Source organism: Pteropus vampyrus, unplaced genomic scaffold, assembly GCF_000151845.1.
Source record: "Pteropus vampyrus isolate Shadow unplaced genomic scaffold, Pvam_2.0 Scaffold276, whole genome shotgun sequence".
Taxonomy (NCBI): Eukaryota; Metazoa; Chordata; class Mammalia; order Chiroptera; family Pteropodidae; genus Pteropus; species Pteropus vampyrus.
The window spans coordinates 63,686-77,677 of NW_011889057.1; the positions used below are offsets into that span (position 1 = coordinate 63,686).

Here is a 13,992-nt window from a genome sequence, read left to right on the forward strand (position 1 = left end):
TTGGTGTCCCTAAAGCACTTACAGTAGCTGCTAATATACTACCACCATCCCACTATACGTAGTTCCTTTTTGCTTCCTCTCCACTTTTTCTCCTCCTCTCTGTATCCCTTTCTTCCTCTTCCTACTACCTGTTTGTTTCATTCTTCTTTTCTCTTTCTCCCTGTCTCTTAGTGCTGCTGGCTCTCCAAACTCAAGTTACTGAGCCCCCGAATACTAACTATTCAGTTTCTTAAATGGTACATAACAGGGTAGGGATGAAGGAAATGACAACATACACCCACCACTGTGCTTACTGTAAAGGTTTTCCTTTGGAAGAGAAACTGAGAAAAGGTAGTTAGTTACCTTTTGCTCTGTAGCAACAGGCATTTGCCCCAGGCATGGGGACAGTGCTGGCTAAACTATGCTCTTTCCCTTCTTGGCAAGACTCTGCTGTCAGAGCAGTCCTCCATATCATATATCAGTAGAACATATGAAACCAATGAGTGAGGCTGAGGTTAAAGAGCCAGAGGCTACCTTCTGCCCAATTTACTTAAAGTGAAGTGGACCTCTTGAAAAGGAGCTCTCTGAGCCTCTTATCTCTCCTGGGGTCCAGTCATTCATCCAAGAACCAATGACTTAGCCCAGAATTCACCAGTAGGTGGCACTCAAATCCCTCAGGGCCAGTCTTAGGCTTCCCTGTGGTTTTTTGGAAGCTCTCTAGCTCTAGCATTTGAGACTCTAAGAAGAGAACTATAACTTAAAAATAGCACTGAGATTCCTGCCTTTACCACTACCTTTCCTCAGTCAGGAGAGACCTAAGAGAAGAACATCACTTCTTCTCTACTTTTTACTCAAAACTCACCAATATGAAGAAAACAGGCAGTGTTGTTTTACCACTTTGCTGTCCCTATGGCTACTCCTCCTCTTCCAGAGGCTATAAAGCCTGAAGCACCATAAACCCTCCCACAAGAGAAAGAAGACAATTAGGATAATGGAAAATGGGTTTTAAAACTATCAGCACAAGTAGCTCATGCTGAGCAGGTTGGCCAGCAGTTATATTTGAAATGCTGCTGGCTTACAGAAAGTAGGTATGCCAGGATCATTGAGAGTTTATTTTCAATGCTATGGCAGCATCTCTCCCAGGTCACACAATGGATTCTCAGTAACTTTTTCCTAACCAAGATAACTTACATTTTACTTAAGCCAGATATCAGGAGTATTCTGTTTTGGTGGTCTTCTAATTCCTGGACTCTGCTTCCAGAACTGTTAGTTCTCTCTGTGTAAGGGTGTCTCCAGACATAAATGGTAAAAGAGGAGATTGATACCTTGGTCCCCAATACCTCTTAATACTCTAAATTTGGAAAGAGAAAGGAGAATTATACAAATGAAAAGATGTTTGTATAATTCTGTTCTACTTTTTTCTCACCCTCCCTACTGCTAGAATGGAATGGAAAGAACATATGTCAGGCATAACTAGGTTCCCTCCCAGCTCTGCCACGTTAGCTGTGCAGTCCTGGATGTGTGATATAATTTCTCTGAGCTTTACTATCTTAACTGGAAATGCAAATTACCATATCTTCCTATAGGATTATTGTGAGGCTGTAATGAGATCATGCATGTAAATGAGACAATGTATAAATGTGATTTCCCCTTTTCTTCCTAGCCTCTCCACTTTCTCCCACTCCTCCTATCATCACCAGGGGCTGTGGCTGGAGAACTGATGAGGTAGTTGAAATGGCTGAAGGGGAAGAAGAGAAAGAAAAAAATAACTCCCCATACACCATGTTCCAAATAAACAAATCCTCCTGCTTGAAGGCTAGTGAAGGGACCGAAGGAACAAAAGCTAAAACTAGGCTATTTATATTTTATTCTTGAATCCCTCCGTGTTCGCTTATGGGGGCATTTTTCATACTGCCCTCACAGCCTGGAGGAGCACAGAACAATCATGGAGCAGAAGGAAGTAGCTGGAACCAGGCGTGAACTGGCTGTTTTTTCCTTTTCTGCCCTCGGGAGGGGACGATTCTTGTGAGTGAGCACTTCCTCCAGGAGAGCTGTGATGTGAAATCAGGAACATGGCCGCCAGACCTTGGATGACCCTTTCTACAGAAGCAGGAATCCTTTCTCAAGCGGGCTTTCAAGGAGGGTTATGATCTTGCTCCCCAGGAATCATGTGTATAGAAAAAATGTTTTGGGAAAAGCTGTGTTCTGAATCAGGCAGCAGACCCTGGCTCTGAGAGTCCTAAGATTGCTCACAACCACTGTAGAGTTCTGAGTGTCTAATGAGGCTGGGTGTGCAGCAGGTCTCTCCTGATAGGAGAGATTGCCTATTTGTCAGAGATGTGAAAGCCACAAACTATCCTGGGCTCGGTGTCCAGCCTGCTCAGCAGCCTTGCTATTCATGTGAAATTTCTCTTATGATTAACTTTGTTCTTCTTTCCCTTTTCCTCCCCACCTCTGCCCTACTGCCTTTCCTTGTGCTTCCCTTTTCTCTTCCCCTTTCCACGCGCCTGTCTGCTGGTCCACAGCCAGTCTCGGCTCTGCAGCCCTCTCCACAGCCTGTTCAGTTCTCTCCAGGCTCCTGTCCGCAGGTCCTTCTGCCAGTCTCTCCGCCCCAGCAGTACAACATGGTATAAATTCCGTTCCCCCTTTTTGTCTTGTCCATGTGTGGCCTGTATCTGTGGGTGTGTCTGGGTCAGACTGTGACAACCTTGCAAAGCAGTTGCGCTTTTTGGAGGGCCGTGTTAAAAGATGTTTCTTCTTCTTGAGAGGCCAGCACAGGCTGAACTATATACTCCATCTAGTGACCGCATCACAGCTCTTTAGCCATCAGAAGATGCCTGAATGTTAAGACAGGAATACTGAGTTCCCCTGAATTTTAGCAGGGACAGCAAAATTGGATATTGGTCTAGCCTGAGCTCCTTATCATTTCCTTTAAAAATAAAAACACAGTTGCAAATTTTTCTGGTACCATTTATAAAAACGTAAAATGTTCCCCTATCTTACCATGTTATTTTACATAAAAAAATACCTTTCCTAATATGTAACACATGCTGTTTAAATTGTTTGTACCCTGACTATAAATCCTTTTAAGATCTAATTTGCCTCATAGTAGATAACTTCTATAATGGTTATAGGAACCCTGATTTTTTTTTTTATTTTGTGTTACTCACACCCATCTGCTTTTTCATTAGAATCCCCTTTCCTCCCACCTCTTATCTCCATTCTGAAAAGTCCTGGAATATGGGCCTCAGAATAATCGGCAATCTTCTTGTTACCTGTTTCTGCCCACTAAAGTAGCAAAATAGCTAACTTGAAGATCAGATCCCTGAAAATTGAGTAAAACAACAAGAAAGCATTCCCTTTTGTTTCTACTAGTTTTTGTGGGTTTTTTTGCAAAAGAACTTCTGCTGTGTGTGTGTGTGTGTGTGTGTGTGTGTGTTTATTATTGTCTAGGGAGCAGAAAGAACGAGGAAGCTAACAAACTCTAACTATCACCATATAAGTGAGAGATGGAACACCATCACTCTTGCTGCTTGAGAAGAGAGCTGAGAGAGAAGGTAATTACAGACTAGCCAGTCAGTCACCTGACTTCCTTTCAGAGGTGAGAATTGGAAGCTGTTTCTAAGGGTAGAACTCTAGGCAGGTGTCAGAGAACAGAGGTGGAAATGACCTCAAGAGGGTGTAAGGAGATAAGCAGCAGGAATAGGAGTCCACCAATCTTTGCGCTGCTTAGACAGAGCTGGGGAGCCAAGTGAACCTAGCCACCCATAATCCACTCAAGGTGTTATCTGGGTCCTTTATTATAAAATAGGAATTTATGACAACGTTAGGGGTACTTTGTATGGTTGGAGGCATGAGGAAGTCAGGTAAATGGAAAATCTTTTTTTTAACCCACTGGTTTGTCCTATTTCTATATATAGAAGCTGTGTCATTGCTCCTAACACCCCAGGACAAACTCTAATCAAAATCATAATCAGAGTGGCCATTGTTACCTCATATGTGTTAGGGAGACTGGCTGTAGAGTTGGGTTTCAAACAGCTGTTCAGTTCAGAGCAATTTTAAAACACCAAATGACAGAGGCTTGAAAAGTGCCTCCCAGGGCTCAGAAGCAGGAGCATCTTGGATTTGGTGTAAGTAAGGAAGACTGTAGAAAGGGTTGTTATTTCTGTCGGTCTGTCTGTCTATGTTGAAGCCAAAGACTTAGGGTTTGATACGACCTCAGTCCTTGAGTTTCTCCCACTCTTGTCAACAGGCAGATGACCTCAGCAACCCCTTTGGACAAATGAGCCTTAGCCGCCAAGGTTCTACTGAAGCAGCTGACCCATCTTCAGCTCTGTTCCAGCCCCCACTTATCTCCCAGCACCCTCAGCAGACTAGCTTCATCATGGCTTCTACAGGACAGCCCCTTGCCACTTCCAACTATTCCACCTCTAGCCATGCACCACCTACTCAGCAAGTCCTGCCACCCCAGGGCTACATGCAGCCCCCTCAACAGGTGAGCAGCTCAGGTTCTCAGCTTAAATCACTAATTCATTTTGTCCAGTATTATAATCCTTTCTTCCTTTAATTTAGACACCAGAGGGATACCTATCTCCTACCTCTATTTCTCCACCTTGTACTTGAGAATTGTCTTTCTAGTCAGAAGTTGTTTTTCTAGATGACACAAGTCCTTCTTGTTCTGTTTAAAACTTATATACCAACGTTGTAATTGCAGACCCAAAATATCCATTACAGATTTTTAGCCATCAGCCCTGATGCATTTAATAGTTTGTGGATGTTGGTTCTCAATTTGAGGGACCTTCTCATACATGTGTTTCTTCTTACCATAGATCCAGGTTTCTTACTATCCCACTGGACAGTATCCTAACTCCAACCAGCAATATCGACCTCTCTCTCACCCGGTGGCCTACAGCCCCCAGCGTGGTCAACAGCTGCCTCAGCCATCCCAGCAGCCTGGTAAGGGGAACTGTTAATATAAGAAGACAGTGAATAAGGGAAAGGTAGAGACTGGAAAAGAGAGAATTACCTTCCCTGTTGTTAAAAAAGCAGGAATGATTAAAGTTCTAAAGAGAGACCCAGAATCTCCAGAAAAAGAAAAGGTAAAAGAGACAGAAGAGAAATTACTGATAGACTGCGATCTCTTAAACATTGTTAAGACCATATTAATGTCTTCCCTAGGTTTACAGCCCATGATGCCTAACCAGCAGCAGGCGGCTTACCAAGGCATGATTGGAGTCCAGCAGCCACAAAACCAGGGCCTACTCAGTACCCAGAGGAGCAGCATGGGGGGCCAGATGCAAGGCCTGGTAGTTCAGTACACTCCACTGCCTTCTTACCAAGTGGGTGCATTCTGCGTTGGGAAAGATCACTCAGTCCTCGGGATGAGGGAAAGGAGAACAGCTTCCCATGCTATCCAGTCAGATAACTGTAACACTGAAATGTTCACTTCACTCCTAAAATTTTTAGGTTTATTTTCCTCTGAGAGAAAACAGTTTGAGAAGAGTCTTTATTTAAATTATTTGGTCTTTATACAGCCATGCAAATGAGTATATGCTCAGAAAAGTAGGATCTGAAGGAAGTCAGACTCCTTTCTCCATATCAGGTGCCTAAGGATGGTGTTTGGAGAAGAGAGAAATGGAGGTAGATCTGTAAGCATTTCCTATAGGCAAATGAGGAGAATAATGTCTAAGAAGTAAGAGAAAAAAGAGTGTCCAGGTCTAGTGATGACTGAGCTGTTCTGTGGATGAAGTACGAGTGGTCATCCTCTTCTTATCTCCACTCAGGTCCCAGTGGGTAATGACTCGCAAAATGTGGTCCAGCCGCCTTTCCAGCAACCCATGCTGGTCCCTGCAAGCCAGTCTGTGCAAGGGGGCCTCCCAGCAGGGGGCATGCCAGTGTACTACAGCATGATCCCGCCAGCTCAGCAGAACGGTACGAGGTGAGGACTCCCGGAAAGTCAGCACACATTTCCCGTAGACCTTCAGCAACTGTTGTACCAGAATTTTGTTTCCACTGGCCAAAGAAAAAAAAGGCAGGGGTAGAAGTCCCAGTGGTGCCCATGCCTTAAAGCAGGTAGACTATAAGGGAGTTCATTCTTCTTTTCTCCTTATTGATTTGACATTTCCATAAGAGCACATCAGCAACAAAAAATTCTTGCTTCAGAGACAGAGGCTTTATAATTTCTCATTTTTTGTTTTGCTAATTGGCAGAATTCAGAACTGTGAGATAGATAGAGACTGCTCATCATTACTTTGGAGTACATATATGTAAAATTTTCTGTGTACTTCTTTTTATATCCATGATGAACTCAGCTGGTCTATTTCTATATGTCTCTATATATCAATATATACCATAGCTAATAGAATTGTAGAGATAGAAGTACCTTAGAAATATCTAGTCCACTCGCTTTGTTTTATTTTTCTCCCTTTTTTATAAATGAGGAAATTCCAGCTAGGACTGTTAAGAAATTTACCCAAAGTCACACAGCTAGTTAAAAGCATAGCCGGAACTAGAACTCAAGTCTGGGCCTACCTGTGTGTATTTCTGTATGTCTCTCTCAGCGTATATATGTTTATTTCTGTCTTTCTATATGTACGTCTCCTGTTGTCTTGAGTTTTGTGGGGGGTTTCCCCATTTGTCTTTAGGTGACTGTGTTTGCCATTGTGTAAATATCCTAAATCACACATCTCTTTATTTCTTTTTTGCCCATCTCTCTCTTGAACTGTGTGTCTGTCTCTGGTACTCTCTTCGTGTGTTTCTCTGTGTGTGTGTGTGTGTGTGTGTGTGTGTGTGCGCGCGCGCGCGCGTGCACACATGCATGTGTCTGGTATATTCACACTGTTGGGAAGAGCATGCGTCACACATTTCATCTGTAGCACTGATTAGCAGCTTCTTAATTGAAAGATGATCAAGTACAAATATATATAATTAACTTTGAACTGATGAGTGATTTTAGAAATTGCGTGGCAAATTGGTCTGGGAATGGCTTGGAGCTGCCTCTGCTTCCCACAGAGGAGGCCCAGGAAACAGCAGCTGTTTGCCAGAGCTGAGCTTCTCCCTCTATTACTTTTAACACTCTTCTCTCCTCCATCTCCCCAGCCCTTCTGTGGGGTTTCTGCAACCTCCTGGCTCTGAGCAGTACCAGATGCCTCAATCTCCCTCTCCTTGCAGTCCACCACAGATGCCACAGCAGTACTCAGGTAAGAGGATAAAAATTTGGGGGAGTCTTGGGCACTGGTAAGAGCAAATACTGCTGAAGAACTTGTGCTCTAGAGCTGAGAAAGGCAGGGAGAGTTCAAGGATTGTCTCTCTCTTCAACCGTGACATCATCAAGAGGAAAGACCAGAGTCCTGGCTGGTAAGTTTTCCAGGGTTGCTAAAGGTAACCTCTCAAGAAAGACGAGGTTGGTTACCCCATCCCTGTCCCTAGGAAGCCACATGTTTGATCGAGTTCCTTGTTTTCTTTCTTGTTCTTTTTTTTTTTTTTCCTGAATCCAGCATTACATTCACCACTCACATGCCTTTGAGACATGAAGTGCTTATTACTTCTGTCTCCTGCACTCATTCTTCCTATAAACAGCTTTTTTTTCTCTTGGGAATGTGAGAGAGGCCAATAAAATGCTTTTTAAGTCATATCTTAGATTTGTTCTAACAATTTTTTGTATGTGCTCACATTCTATCAATTTAATTCTCACCACGGTTTTATGAAGAGAAAATTGAAGACTCAGAGATGATAAATGACTTGCCTAAAGTAACAATCCTAGAACTTGAACTTGGGTCTTTTGACTTTCCATCTCCTATGCCACATTCTCAATAACACGCTTTTAAAAGGCTTCTGTACTCTATTTCTTTCCCTCCAGTGGGAAATAGATATTATGTTAAGTAGGTGAAGGCCCTCTTTGGAGAGACCACCTCTCCCAGGTGAATAGGCTTATTCTGTGAAGGTCCTCGCTGTCTGCCTTTGCCAAGAACTCCCCCAGCTGACCAAGTACAGCTGCTCTTGTTTGTTTCCCTTTTACCCCACCGTGACATAGCATTACACTGCAATTAAACTTCAGGGTTTCTGGAATGGAGGAGGTCTTAACGTGGCCTCCAGCCATTCCCATTTGGCTCTGTTGTGAGAATATCAGAGTGCCCTCTGCTGGTGAGAGGGAGGTATTTTGATGATTTTCCCCATTTAGAAATGGAGTACTTTTCATGTAAGATTTTTTGTACTTTGACTATGTTAGATGATGTAGAGTGTATTCCAGAATTAATCTTGTGCATAAGACATGGTCTGCTCTTACCTCCAAGGAGCAAGTATTTCTGCCTTCATCCAGACCAAATGTGGATCTCTCACAGGCTGAGAAATGTTAAATTCAACAGCCTTTACCCTTTATTATATTATTGGTTTCTCTAGCTATTTCTCCTAGTGTCCGCTAGGGACACTTCACCCTGAAATTCCCAGCAGTGTATGGAAATTGTAGAAACCATCTCTAAGAACCACTGTAGCCTGGGGTGGTGCTTAGTACCTCAGGGCATTTTCTCTCTTGTTTGTTAACATGTGTGCGTATGCATATGGATATACTGTCCTTAGTGGTCTGTCTATTGGGTCTCTGGTTATATCTGTTCATCTTCAATTATAAGATCTTTGAATCGAAAATAAACCAAGTGAAAAAAAATTTTTTCATTACCTACTCTGGACCTAGTGCTGGGTTAAGTAAACAAACAGCTGATATTCTGAAAGTTGGCAGCACTTAGAGATCTGGGCTGGAAGGAGATAATCTAGGCTCTTCCTTGATCAGTAGAAATGGAAGAAACTCTTCATCATCTAGTTCCCTTGCTTCTTTGGACTTTTCTGTTATATATCCTTTTTTCCTAGCTACCCTAATCGATCCTAGGTTTCTGACTGACTCCTTGTACTTCTAGATGATGGGACCCTCTCTTCTACCCACATCATCTAAGAGTCCATATTCACCAGACCAGTGATTTTAAAAGTCTCCAATCCCTGCTTGTGGAAATCTAACAGGAAGTGGAAGGAAAGAAAATTGCTTCTGCCTTCCTTTCCAGTTTACCCTCACTAGGAAGATAGAAGGCCAGCATAGTCTAAAAGGACTGCTATGTCACCTTCAGAGAATAGTGTCTCCCTCGCACCTTCTCCCATGTAGCAACATGGTCACTTTTCCAAAAATAAAGCCAGGGATTAGGATTGGCTGTTCATGGAACAACTGTTCTGGTTTATTAATACATTTTTGTAGTTACCCAGTTTACCCCCAGGCCTGGACCTTAATTCCTCCACTGTGATATTAGACATAACTATAACCCCAGGAAACACTTTTCTTCTCACTAAAATGATGGCTTGCAGGTCCCTCGAGGTTTCTACAGGGATGCTTGTCTGGGGAAAGCGCACACAGACATAAAATGGCAATGAAACCTGTGCACAGATTCTCAGCTCACAGTGACACAGCATCATGGCGAGTGAGGCACATAGATCTATCCTCTTATGTACTGGCTCATTTTGAACTTGAGGATTCAACCAAGGCTGACTAACTCTTTTCTCTCCCACTCCCAGAAGAAATCTTTCTCCTCCACCGAAGGAAAAAAAAAAAAAAAGAACAGATACTCTTGGATTCTGTTCTGTAATTTGAGAAAGGTGCCTGTGGATTTTATTTCTCTAGACATTCCTTTCCATAGATTTGATTTCTGGTGTTAAAAAAAAAAAAAACCTTACCAATCTTCTACCTTAGTGTCTAAAAAAACAACTAAACAGAAACCAATTTTGCCAGACATAAACGTCATCTGTTTGTATTTATGTGGTTTGCTCTGCCCAATCGACCTTTCTGCCCAGGTTTAATGATGCCACTTAAAAAGCCATTCACACGTCCCCTCTCCTTTCAGAGCTTTCGAGCTAAAATTGATTTCCTTATTCAACCCTCTTCTCCCTCTTCCCATTCCAACCCAGGCTCCTTCCTCCAACTTGATTATATGGAAGTGCTGTCACTGGGCAGTGTGGTGGGTTTTTTTTTTTTTTTTTCATTGCCATGTCCATTAAGAAGTAGCAACAAGTTCAGCTGCTAAAGCATGCCACCTGCTTTTGGCTTGAAGAAGAGAAGCATAAAAATCAGCTCATCAGCAGAGTAGTGTTCTGTGTCCTAGGCTGAGTGAAGGAACAATGCTCCAGGCCAGCGGGGGAGAACTCATTGGAGGGAGGAGCTCAGGAATCAGGCTGCTTCTGAGAACTCTGGCTTTGTTTTTGTTGGGAATCAGAGAAAATTATACCAAGGCTTTGTTCTTTTTCCCCCTCACCTTGAGCCCCCTAATAGCTCTTTATGACTACATGTAGGTATTAAAAAGAGCTTCCACCACCTTACTTATGCCCACACCCTACACACTCACATATCCACTACCTTTTACTGGCCTACGGCATTAGTCTCAGATTATGAACTGCCTTCCAAAAGCTGTAGATTTGATTATTTTTGCCTTGGCCTCCTCGGGTAGCAATGAGATATTTGAATAAGGTCAACTGCAATTTTGTTGGTAGAGGATGTTGGAGTAGGTGGGGGCTCTTAGGATGGGGAAATAAAATGCCCAAAGCAACTATAGTGGCGGGGGTAGCTGTTAAATGACATTCCACAACTGTGCAATTTTTCCGTGGTCCTTCTGCAAGCCATATTGATGAATACCCTGTCCCCTTTGGCAGGAGATAGGAAGGTATGAGCCAGTCTCTCTGAGTATTTGTGCTCTTCGATTAGATGAACTGGGCTGGGAGGGGGTCACAAATTGACTAGAGAATAGAATATGACAGATGCTGTGTCTCCTGAGCTGCTCTCTCAGGCTTTCTGCCATTTTTTTCCTTTTCCTTTTCCTTTGACTGATGCTACCTGAGAAAAGCAATCACGCTCACTTCCCAGCAGGATGGGTGCCCAGGGCAGAGGCTGCAACATTTCCCGTCACAGGAAGCAATGTGATGGCAGCAGCAGTGGCAGCACCAGAGCACAGAGCCATGAAAACAGCAGCATTGCAGCAGGTTTTCAAGCTTGCAAGCCCCAGTTCCATTTCTCTACCACTACACACATATGAACTCAGCCTGTCTCTCTACAGAAATATAGCCTGAGAGGTCAAGAGCAAACCCTCACACCAGACAGTACCCTGTGGTGAAGCAGAGCTCCTGCCCATCCCTCCCAGCAGGGACTGTCCATCACACTGCTTCTCCCTGACCCCTTACTTTGTTTTTCACCATGAGGAAGATTTGGGACTTAGTGTTCCTCCTCATTGAGCCCTTTCCTTCCCCTAGCCTGTGAGAGGGTAAGACTATCCATGGTTGCCTGCGCTAAAACCTCAGGATTGTATCCAGTCAGTTACCTGAACCTGTCAGTGAAACCTTCAAAGAGGGTCTGACCCTCCTACTCTATTCCTACTGTCACTGCTCTGATTCAGTTTCCATAGCTGAACCTCCTTGTTCAGTTTCCATAGCTTCTTAACTAGTCTTTCTACCACTAGTCACTCTTTCCATCAGCCATCTTACATTCGGCCATTTGAGTTAGCTTTCTGAAGCACAGATCTTATCCCCAATACCTACAGATTAAAGACTCTCACCAGAATGTGCTTCAAACTCTGACATCAACTATTTGTTTGCTGTCCGACTCCCTAATAGACTGTCCATTCCATGAGGGCAGGGACCAGTTTTATTTATCGTACACCCAGTCCCCAGCATGGGAACTGGCACATAGTAAACGTCTATTGAATAAATGAATAAACGTATCTTATCTCTTACTATTTTCCCTACATAAGCCTCAGTGCCTTAGCACCTTGAATTGTCATTTCTTGAATATGACATACATCTCTGCCATTCCTTCTGCTTGAAATGTATATTTCCAACACACCTCACCCTTGCCCAAGAAGTACTTTCTAGGTCTGACTTAGTGAAGCTGTTTGCATTCATCTTCTCCAGAACAACCAAAGATAGCTAGCTGACTTATCTGCAGCCATTACCGGAAAAGCCTTCACGTGCCTACAGCCCTGGCCCAGCCTCAGACTGAGACCTGTACCATGCCCAGACATTTGAGCAATCTGATCTGGGCATTTGGTAATACCCTACTTTGACAGAATGGAGCAGTTTTCTGCCAAGCATACCAGAGTACCCCTCACCAGGTGAAGGCCAGGAGAGTATTGGCATCTGGGACTTATGTCCCTTCCACTGGCTTGAGGAGGGAGAGTCAGAAACCAAATCAGCAACTATCTCAGATTCCTGGCGGGACACAGTTTAAGTGACCCTGAAGAGAGTCAATGTATTTGCTTACTGGCTTTCCCACTCGGAGTTAGCTGACACCCAAAATACAGTTTAAATTCATAACCAGTCACTTTCTTCCTACTATTCAGGAGTGTCACCTTCTGGACCAGGTGTGGTGGTCATGCAGCTGAATGTCCCTAATGGACCCCAGCCCCCCCAGAACCCATCCATGGTCCAGTGGAGTCACTGTAAATATTATAGCATGGACCAGCGGGGGCAAAAACCTGGAGACCTGTACAGTCCTGACAGTAGCCCCCAGGTGAGTCCTGCAACCCATCTTTGTCTTGGCAAGGAGGTGACCAGTTCTTCTCAGAGAGTAATCTTTGTCATTGAGCAGCCTCTTTTGCATGTCTTTCCCTGCGTACTTTTGGGGGAGAAATACAAGAAATAGAGGAGATTATCTTGTTTCGAAGAACCTAAGTTCTAAGCTGGCAGATGGGACACATACTTGAAAATGCTAAGAGAATACTTAAAACAGTATTTAAAAAAGTGGGTATTAAAATAATACATACTAATTAGGGACTAAGGAGGCAATTTGAAGGAACAGTCTGACTTTGGCAGAGTTCAGCAAGAGAAGTTTCCTGAGGGAGGTGAATTTTAAGCCAAGCCATAGGAATATCCAGAGGATAATGTTTGGTGTTCACATGATTTGTACTCTTCTCTCTCACAGGCCAACACACAAATGAGCAACAGCCCTGTCACATCTCCTACCCAGTCTCCAGCACCCTCTCCTGTCACCAGCCTCAGCAGTGTCTGCACAGGACTCAGTCCCCTTCCAGTCCTCACACAGTTTCCCCGACCTGGGGGTCCAGCACAGGGTAAGGAGTTAGATTAGGGCTGACTGCTGTCAAATTCACCCTTCACATCCCTTTTCCAAGTGGGAAGATCAAGAAGATAGCAACAGGCAGGGAACCAGTGTGACTGGTCATCCAACTCTGGAAGCCAGCTCTTACATTTTAATATTCCTATTTAGGCCAAGGACACCTGCCCCTTTTTAGAAATGCCCATAGTTAACTTACTATATAACACCTTTACATACTTAGTATTTATTACCAAGTAAAGGTGACTTTGAGCCAGGGAAAAGAAATTCACTGAACTATCTGATAAACCAGAATTCATCCCATCAGTACTGAGTCTGAGGCGTGGAAATATGGGGGACTGTGTCAAAAACAGAATGGCTTTAGAAGAAGGAACACTGGATATGGGTTAAAAGACTTGGATTCAAATTCTAGTTGTACCACTAAATAGCTGTGTGATGTTGAACATGTTACTTAAACTTGGAACCAAACCTCAGTTTCCTAATCCATAAAATACAGGGTTAATCACACATAAGATGGGAATAATCTTATCTGCTTGCTGTCTAGGCTGTCACAAGCAGTATAAAAAAAAAAAAAAAGATGAGAATATGGTTTAAAAACTTTAAGTCTACAGCCATACTACCCTGAAGAAGCCCGATTCCATCTGATCTCGGAAGCTAAGCAGGGTCGGGCCTGGTTAGTACTTGGATGAGAGACCACCTAGGAAGACTAGATGCTGTAGGTGTAAAAAATAAAATAAAAAAGTAAGAGATTGTAAGCTGACAAGGTCCTTGCAATCTGTGAGGTCAACCAAGGGTTGCCTCACCTAAAAAAAAAAAAAAAACCTTTAAAGTGCTTTGATATATATTTATCGACAATAATAGGTGACACTTAAGTACTTAGTATTTATCAAGCATTGCTATAAATGCTTTACCTGTCTTATGTTCAT

General features: G+C 43.3%; 1 protein-coding gene and 1 pseudogene across 15 annotated transcripts in view; both read left to right on the plus strand.

Annotated features, from left to right (window-relative positions):
• R3HDM2 (R3H domain containing 2) overlaps positions 1–13,992 on the plus strand; it is a 42,711-nt gene that overhangs the window by 23,807 nt on the left and 4,912 nt on the right. For 10 of the 15 annotated variants that reach the window (XM_023520686.1, XM_023520682.1, XM_023520683.1 and 7 more), the window contains 8 exons: positions 2,505–2,606; positions 4,232–4,474; positions 4,809–4,935; positions 5,158–5,318; positions 5,763–5,917; positions 7,078–7,178; positions 12,336–12,505; positions 12,917–13,064. In XM_023520686.1, coding sequence (XP_023376454.1) covers positions 2,505–2,606; positions 4,232–4,474; positions 4,809–4,935; positions 5,158–5,318; positions 5,763–5,917; positions 7,078–7,178; positions 12,336–12,505; positions 12,917–13,064 — 1,207 coding nt within the window. The remainder of the gene's footprint in view (positions 1–2,504; positions 2,607–4,231; positions 4,475–4,808; positions 4,936–5,157; positions 5,319–5,762; positions 5,918–7,077; positions 7,179–12,335; positions 12,506–12,916; positions 13,065–13,992) is intronic. The other 5 variants (XM_023520688.1, XM_023520691.1, XM_011375617.2 and 2 more) reach the window with 1 other exon arrangement.
• On the plus strand, positions 13,670–13,788 carry LOC111729719 (annotated as a pseudogene).